Source organism: Triticum dicoccoides, chromosome 1B (genome assembly GCF_002162155.2).
Source record: "Triticum dicoccoides isolate Atlit2015 ecotype Zavitan chromosome 1B, WEW_v2.0, whole genome shotgun sequence".
In the NCBI taxonomy this organism is placed as follows: domain Eukaryota; kingdom Viridiplantae; phylum Streptophyta; class Magnoliopsida; order Poales; family Poaceae; genus Triticum; species Triticum dicoccoides.
Window position 1 is genome coordinate 103,728,480 of NC_041381.1, and position 9,010 is coordinate 103,737,489.

At 60.5% G+C, this 9,010-nt stretch overlaps 1 protein-coding gene and 1 pseudogene across 1 annotated transcript; one reads left to right on the top strand and one right to left on the bottom strand.

Annotated features, from left to right (window-relative positions):
- Nucleotides 1–458: 458 nt before the first annotated feature.
- Nucleotides 459–2,058, bottom strand: LOC119322008 (neurofilament medium polypeptide-like). The gene has a single exon (XM_037595522.1). The coding sequence runs from the start codon at nt 2,035–2,037 to the stop codon at nt 721–723; it is 1,317 nt and encodes a 438-aa protein (XP_037451419.1). The 5' UTR covers nt 2,038–2,058; the 3' UTR covers nt 459–720.
- A 3,206-nt stretch (nt 2,059–5,264) lies between these two features.
- LOC119302125 lies at nt 5,265–7,124 on the top strand (annotated as a pseudogene).
- Nucleotides 7,125–9,010: the final 1,886 nt, after the last annotated feature.

Consider the following 9,010-nt stretch of genomic DNA (forward strand, 5'->3'; position numbering starts at 1 on the left):
TAGTGTAAGATAACGTGGCTCGGATTGGATCAGAAGCGTCGCGGTCACGGATTCTTTCGCCCTGCAACTACGAGGAGCTCGCTGTAGCTCTCACGAAAACGAGATGGCTGCTGCAAACAGGGGCGCGAGAGCGATCGCTGCCCGGAATCTCCTTCGCACAGGGACCTGTTATTTCTGCAGCCCTCCAAACATGGGCACGGTTACCACCAGTAACTCCTAGCTAGTACTACTACCACGTACATCTGCTGCTGGAGTGGGTGAGGGGTAAAAAGTTTGCACGCACACTTGAGTGAAGCGGGTGTGCACGGACAAGCTCATTCATGGCACTGTTAAATCTACAAAGTACTTAACAGTATACCTTCTGTATAGCAGTACATGTACACTATGCCAGATTATTGGTATGGTACTGTACTGGTACTGGCACAGACGCACCAGAGATTGTTGGATCAACAGGCGAATCGTGGCTACACACTTTGCATAATACAGTGGTAAATAAACAACTAGTAGTAGTAGTACTAGTGGCAGAAGGAGAAGATTTACAGCGTGACTAGGTACGTAAATCTTTTTACAGGCATCGTCTTCGCCCGAGCGGCATGGATGGATGGATGGAGAAAAGAGTGGGGAATTACAGCTTTACCGTGCTAAATTTAATCGACAGCGACAGCAACAAAAGGAAAATACTAGTATACGGGAAACAGCTAGGGGTCCCCACCTACTGACTCAGTGACCGGTCAAAGCCACCGGAGCGGCGGCCGCCGGCGACATCTGCGGCGCGTGCCTCCGCCGGCCGCTGCTCCCGCCGTTGGCCCAGAAGCAGCCGGACGGCGCCCCCTCGGCCCCGGCCCCGGCGGCCATCTTCGCCGCCGCAGTCGTCGCCGGCTCCGACTTGCACCTCTGCAGCACCAGCGGCCGCGCCGACGAGCACCTCATCTCTTCCGCTTCGTCATCCTCCTCCTCGTCGTCGTCGGCTTCGTGCTCTTGTTCCAGCATCTTTTCCTCGTCTTCCTGCGTGGATACTGCCATTTCTTGCCGCTTCTCGTCGTTGCTTTCCGCGGACACCATGTCCGGCTTGCGGGGAGATGGCGACGCCCGTGGTGACTGCAACATGTCCGGTTTGCGCCGGGAGGGAGACGCCCAAGGTGACAGCATGTCCGGCTTGCGCGGGGAGGGGGACGCCCAAGGTGACACCATGTCCGGCTTGCGCGGAGAGGGCGACGCCCGAGGTGGCGTCGCGGCGATCGACTCCACCGCGAAATCGGCCGCTTCCTGGACCGGCGACGGCGCGGCGCCGGCGGCGAACCTGGAGGTGAGCGGGGACGAGCGGTTCTGCGGCGCGGAGCGGCAGCGCATCAGGAGCAGAGCGTTCTTGGGCGGCGTGGTCGTCGCGGACGACACGAGCTCCGCCGTCTCCCCCTCCTCGCACTCTTCCTCCTCCTTGCCACCGCTGTCGGTCCCCGGGTCACTCGCCTTCTCGTCTCTCTCCGTCGAGCCGAAGGCCCCCACGGACTTGTCGTCCTCCCCCCCCTCCTCCTCGGCGCGGTCGCTCGTCGGATCCGGCGGCTTGGGCGCGGCGGCGACGGCCACGTCCCTGCTGCTGAACACCCAGGGCGACCGGCGAGTCCGCTCCGCCTCCGGCGGAGGCCCCTTGCGCTTGTGCTTGCGGTCGAAGTCGAACAGCCCGCCGCAGAGGAACGCCTTCTTGAGGCACCGGCAGTAGCCCCTGGCCTTCTCCTCCTTGGCCGGCGGCGGGGGCGGCGCCGCCGGCCCCTTGTTGCTGCCCTTCTTCCCCTTGCGCATCCGCACCTGTCCAATGCAGGTGACCTTGGGCGACGACGGCTCCCCGTCCGCCCCCACCGCCGCCGCCGCCGCGCGGCTCCGGCCCCGGGACACGAACATGGGCGACGTGGCCGGCGCGCGGCGCGACCGCGCCCCGCGCCGGCTCTTGCTTAGCAGAAGCCGCGCCAGCCCCGGCGGCGCCGGCAGCTGCTGCTGCTGGGGCTTCTCCGCACGCCCCGGGCTCGCCGCCGGCTGCTTCATCCCGCCGCACGGAGAGGTAGCGAGCGGAAGATGCGAGCGCTAGCGTCCAGTGGCTTGCCGCTCTCGGCTCCCCTGTCGTCGGTTTTGTTGGTCTGCCGAAGCGGTGGAGCAGTTATAGATGGGCCATTGGTTAGCGGTGGCGCGGGCCATTAGCCCACCCACTAACTATGATCAGTGTACTACTACTACTACCAATATTACTGATTAAGGGAGGGTCTCTGTTTAACCCGGTTCTCCATGTCTTAGGATTCTCTGACCCGGTGAATGTGCCTTCCGTGCCAAGATTCCGCCTCACGATTTTCATTTCAGTTCTTTTGCAAAAAAAAAAGTCTCCATTAAGTGGCAGTGGAGTTTGTTGCAAGGCACCAAAGTGGCAAGGAAGTCGAAACTACATTTACATTCGAATGCAACAAGCCAACAAGGACATATTCTTTTTCTGGGGGAGTTATTTGCCTAATAACAACACCATCTAGTCGTAGTACTCCAATATATATTCCCATATATTTTTGAATATTTTTTTACATGCGAATGCAACGAGCCAACGATGGCATGTTTTTCTGGAGGAAATCATTTGCTTAAATAAAACTGCACCTTCCATCCAGTAGGTAGTATATATTTCTGGAATGAACCCAACAGCGGTACATGATCTAGGTGATGTGGGCATTTATTACAGTTTCGTGGGCTTGTCCCCCTTGTGGGGCCCACCGTCGACCCATCCATCCATCTTTCACCTCCGACCTCTCCTCTCGTCTCGTGGAGGGACGAAGGAAGGGTCAAGTTGGAGGAAGAGTGTGGTGCACTCTGCTCAGCTGCGCACTGTGAACATGAGTTGTCCGTACCCCGCAGCGGTGACAGGTGAGGGTCTGGACGTGATCTGATCGATCGAGCACTGAATCTCTTGCCCCTCTGCTTTGCCCTCCTGCCTGCGAGCTCGCCCCGACGTCCCATCTCTTTTTTCTCTCTGCTCTGCTGCTCTGCTTTCCTTGATTTCATCGTCCAACAAAGCTTCTTTCGTTTCACATCAATCGTTTCGTTCGTTCACTCATCCGTCGTCCTCTGCCCCTCTCCCAGGCCCCTGCTGCCGCCCAAGACGATGCCATATGCACCCCGTAGATCTCTCGGCCAGACGCCGGATACGCCTCGGCAGTGCCCATGTTGAGCGTCGTAGATCGTGTGTAGTACATGCGGCGATTTTTACTCGTGATCGTCATGCGGAGACATTAGAGCAACTACAATGGGCCGGCACAAACGAACTGACGTTTTTATCCGTTTTTTGTCTGTTTGGGTCGGTACGGCAGACACAAACGTCCAGCGCTGTGTTTGAGTCGGCGCGAGCGTCCAACGCTAGCCCGACCTATTTTGTCGGCGCGTAAAAAAAGCTTTTTAAAAATAAACACATGTATTTAATTAAACATAAAGCCGGCCACGAAGGCCGGGGAAAGTCCACATTACATTAATTAGCATAAAAACACTAAAGACTAGACGACACGCTGCCCTAGGCGTCTTCGTCGGCGGCGGCGGCTGCATCGGTGCTGGTGAGGTCGATCAGCGTTGGCGCATGGCCGACCCAGGGGAACGCCGTGTTCCAGAGGGCGGCGATGTCGGGCTGCGCCGCCGCTGCCTGCGCCTGCTGCGCCTCCTCTTCGGCCTCACGCTCGACCATCTCCAGGCGCTCGCCCTCCCGGCGCTCCTCGGCCAGCTGAACGCGGCGCCAGTGGTCGAGGTAGGCCGCCTCCTGCTTCTCCGTCGCCCCGAGCCAGATCGCGGAGCGCTGACCCACTCGCGCACTACTCCGGTCCAGGAGTAGCGCTCGAGGTAGGCCGGTTCCTCCGGCTCGGCTTTGGGCGGGGACGGCGGGGTCACCGGCGGCGCGACGCAGTCGCTCGCCGCGGAGAGGGCCATGGCCTCCGCCATGGCAGCCTGGAAAGCCGCCTCATCCGCCTCCCTCCACCGCGCCTCCTCCTCGCTCTCCTTAATGGCCGCCTGGTAGGCGGCCTCGGCCTCCTGGTCCTCGTCGCGGACGACGAGCGGGGGCGGCTGCAGGCTGCAGCCGACGCCGTGGACGCCGCGTTGTCTCGCCTCCTTGTGCTCGAAGGCGAACCATCGAGCCCAGTTGGGTGAGTCGACAGCGTACTGCGGTTCGGCGCGCTGCTTTGACGCCAGCAACTCCCGCCGGCGCCGCACCTCCTCCGCATGGGCCCTCGCCTACCGCGGCGCCGCCGGCACTAGGATCCTCTCTGGATCCAAATGCCAGTCATGCGGCAGCGTCGCATCGGGGTACGGCAGAGGCACGCAGTGCTGCCAGTGCCACTCGGCCTGGTGCACCGACACATTGATGCGCTGCCTCTGCCGAGGAGCGCGCGACGGCGCGGGGAGGGCGGCAAGGGCGGGGGCCTTGCCCTTGCGGCTGCTGCCAATGCCGGAGAAGAAGCCCATGCTGGCGGTGGCTAGGGTTGTCGTCGGCGTGGGGGCAGGGGTGGCCAGATGGGGACGGGGGCGAGTGGCAGTGGATGAGGACGGCCCTGCCGCACACCCGGATTAAAAAAGTACGACCGTCGTCGCTGACACGTGGGCCCAAGGGTGGCGGTCGTCATAAATAATGTTGACCGTCATAGTTGGACGACCGCCAGGTGGGGACGTTGCGGACAGCGAGGAGGCGCGCGAGGCGTCTGTTCCGCGTCCGCGCCGACGCATTTGGGGCGCAAATTTGGCCGCAAATGGGTCGGCGCGGACTCCAGGCGGACACGAATTGAGTTTGGGTCGGCGCGTTGGGCCGCCACTTTTGTCCGCGCCGACCCAAACAGACGCGAGCGGACGAAATGGGTCACCCCATTGGAGTTGCTCTTAGGCCAACTCCAGCCCGCGACCCCATCCCATCCTGTCCGGGTGCGTCCATTTAGAGTAAAACGGACAAATCAGACGGCCCAGCGCGCGAGCGCAAACGGGCTTTTGTCCCTTTTCTGTCCACTTTCGACCCATCCCGACCCAACTTTGCGCCACTTTTGGGGCGAAACGGACAGCGCGCGGATGGGCGGGATGCAAGTGCGTGTCCTCCCCTGGCCCGCCCGTCAGTTGCACAAGCAAAACCCCCGCGCCCCCATTTGGCGACATTTTCCCCCAAACCCTCCCACGTCCCCCCTCCACCGTCCATGGCTGACGCCCCGTCGAATTCCGGCGGCCTGGCCGTCGACCCGCCCACAAAGGTGAAGAAGAAGGCGACCAAGGGTGCAAGGAAGCCGCGGTCGGAGTGCACGCCGGAGGAGCTCACCAAGTTGGACGCGAAATCGGCAAAGAGGAGGAACCGGAGGGCGGTCGTCAAGGGCAAGACCGCTGTGGCCAAGTTCGCCGCCGAGCGCGATGTGGTGGAGGCCGCGCGGCGCAAGGCCAAGGTCGACGAGAAGGAGGCCATCGTCAATAAAGCACACACCCTTCTCATGCTTGGCATTTGCCGTCCGGCGGGGTTCTCTGGTGCGGCCGCCGGCCCGGCGAGCACAGGCTCGTCGGTTGCCAGGCCTCAGCATTGCTCATCGCCGACATCGCGGACCACGCTTATGTCGCTCGGCTTTTCCCCGCCAAGGCACGATGGCAACACCCGTTTTTCGGGCTCGCCGGACGTTGGCGTGATCGCGCCGTCCACCCCGCGCCCCTCGGCCGTCATCGACCTCAACGTCACGCCCGAATCCAGCAGCGGCGGCCGCCCGTTATGCAAAGAAAGCAAGCACGGGCACCGTTTATGGGCACCATGCCGTTGCCCCGCGTCCTGTTCGACGAAATGGTAACACCAACGCCAACATTCGACGACCCCTTCTACAACCAGTTCAAGGAGCAAGCGATCTACGAGGGTGGGCATGGCGTTGCCTACGATCCCGACGAGACCCAAAGTCGGGATGGCCGCGCCCAATACGTTGCATGTGAAGAGGCCCACGACCATGCGGACTACGACCATGGTGACTCGTGGCATGAAGACGATGACATCTATTGCGAAGGCGATGGTGATGAAGAAGATGACATTGATATTGGCATTTCGGGCGAGCCATTGTTCATCGACGAGCTCACCCAAAGAGCGAAAGCACAATAGAGGAAGAAGAGCATTCACACGGGTTCATATTCATAAGACGAGGACAAATTGATTTGCCAATGTTGGATGGAGATTAGCAAAGATCCAAGGACCGGCGTGCAACAGATGGCCTTGTTTTCTGGACGAGAGTCCACAAAACATTCCTTGAAAGAAAGATTTTTGAGCCCTACCAAATTATGAGCAACCGTGGCATCACCTCGATTCAAAAGTGGTGGTTGTTCATCCAACAAGAGTGCAACAAGTATTGTGCCGCACTTGAGAGCGTTGAAGCACGACCATGAATGGTCTCGGCATTGGGGACTTGGTATGCTCTCCTCATCCTAGTTCTTTCTTTGCTACGACCATGAGACTTCGGCCTTGTATATGTTTGCATGTTCATTTGTTGTTGATCATGTGGTGTAGGCATTTCAATCTTTGGAAGCATTCAAGGCCCGGCACAATGACAAGCCATTCACTCTTACGCATTGTTGGATGCTCGTCAACAATTGCCCAAAGTTCAAAGATCAATACCATGAACTCCAAAGAAAGAGAGGAAAGAAGGTGGCCGCGTTTTTCGGAGATGGAGATGGTGAGGCGTTGAAGAGGCCGAGGGGCAAGACCAACTCCAAGGTGGACGACATACCTGATGCGTCATCCATGGCCTTGCATGAGACTGCACGACAAGATGTCTCAAAAGGATGTGAGGGACGAGAAGAAGCGGCAAAGCAAGGATGAGAAAATGAAGCAATACCTAGATCTTGAAAGGAAGAAGGTTGAGATGGAGGAGGCGGCCAATAAGAGGAAGATCGACATGGAGGAGGCGTCCCGGCAAAGGCAGCTCGACATCGAGGCCACCAATGTCATGGCCAGGCAGAGGCAGCTCAATATCGAGGCCACCAATGCTGCAACCAAAGCAAATGAGGTGGCCCTTGCGATCATGAGCGTGAAATTGACCAAGATGAGCGAGAAGACGAGGAGCTGGTTCGAGGCCAGGCAGAAGGAGATGTTCGACGCCGACGGCCTGAACTAAGCCGTCTGATCGGCCGTGGCCGTTCTTTTTTGGAGGCTGGCATGGGTGCCGGACGCTAGCTGTGTGCCGGCAAGAAGCATATTCATTTTGGAGGCTGGCTGTGTTGCCAGCCGCTGGCTATGTTGCCGGCGATAAACTATTCTTTCCATAGGCTGGCTCTATTGCCGGCCGCTGGCTGTGTTGCCGGCAAGGACATGTAGGTCGCTGGCTGTGTTGCCGGCGAGGATGTGTAGGCTGCTGGCTCTGTTGCTGGCGTGAACTAGGACCGCTGGGCTGATGAACTAGGGCTTGTTATTTCAAACGTTGTTGTTTGAAAATGGAGGTGGACAGGATGGGTCCAAAGGATGCAGTCGCGTGCTGGGCGCACGACCACCGCATTTCAGGACAGGCCCGGACACGACCCCGCCCTACCCAAATGGACAGAATCCATGCAAAACGAACGTCTGTTTGGGGTCGTGTGCTGCCAACTCCAGCGCGCCACCCCATCCCATTCGGCCTCATACGTTTGGGGTAAAACAGACAAACCAAACAGCCCAGCGCACGACGGCCTGAACCCATCTGGTCCGTTTTGTGCCCAGGCCGACCCATTTCAAGCACAAACATGCGCCCGGTTTGGGTCGCGGTGGACGGCAAACGGACGCCTCGCTCGTCCGTGTCGGGGCCGCGTGGCAGGCGGCCACCTACCTCCCACCGCCCGACATAAATGTGCACGGGTGGTTGACCCCACCTGTCATCCGCCTAGCGAACGTTCGCTTTTCTTCTTAAATGGGGAAGCCGTGGACCATCCGTCGTCCACACTCCCCAGTCGAGCCCTTCCTGTCTCCTCGAAACCACAACCAAACCCTAGGCTCTCCCCGTCCCCGATCTCGCCGGCTAGCCACCTCGCAGCCATGGGCTTCTAGAACCACGACCGCAAGGGGAAGCACGACCGTGAGGCGTCCTTGTCGTCGGGCCGCCGCCGTGGCTCTGTGAAGAAGGAGCCCGCATCACCACCACCGCTTCGGGCCCCACGCCTGCCCCATTCACCATCGGCCCTACGTCCGGCGGCGAGCGCGACTGACAGTACATCGCCGCGGATGTATGTCGGCATTATTGGGAGACGAGGACGCCGCTCCCGTGGAGCGACGTGCACCTCCCCAATAACTGGCACCTCTCCGCCGACCGGGTCCCGATCCCACCGGTCCCGATGAGCGGCCGCACGCGCCGCGAGGAGATCGAGCGCCGCCAGCGCCTCCTGTCGGATGACCTATACTATGACGACATGTACGCCCTCGACTCCCGGCTCTGGGACACGTGGCTCCAGGACGAGCACGACGTGCGGCGCGCGTCATTATTCGCAAACATGTCGTCGGGGCCGCGGCGGCCACGTCCAGAGCGCGCATCGCGTGCTCCCCAGGTGTGCGGGCGTACACGGGTGCGCGGCCTGACGCCCACGCCATCGCCCTCATCGTCTCCGTCTCCGTCTCCACCACCACCACCTCGCATGACAGCGGAGTAGGAGGCCCGGCTCATGCAGCGTGTCATGGAGGACTCCATGCACATGCACGACGAGCGCCAATGAGAGGGCCTCGAGGAGATGATGGCCCTCTCTGCGGCCGGAGACATTGCCATCCCCGAGCTAGAGATGGTGATGGCGGAGGAGGTGATGGAGGAGTCAGTGGCCGTGTTCCACCCAGGCCTGGTGGGCCAGCAGTGGAACTAGTCGTGCACGGCTCCGGAGATGGCCGAGGCCATGGGGGGTGTGAAATGGTGCCCCACGCCGCCGCGGTCATTGGAGCCGGAGGCCTTGCCACGGGAGGAGGTGGTGCAGGCACCTCCGGCCTTCCAGCCCGCCCTCATGTACCACGGGCCGCTGTCCCACCTCTAGACGCCGCCGGACAACGTCG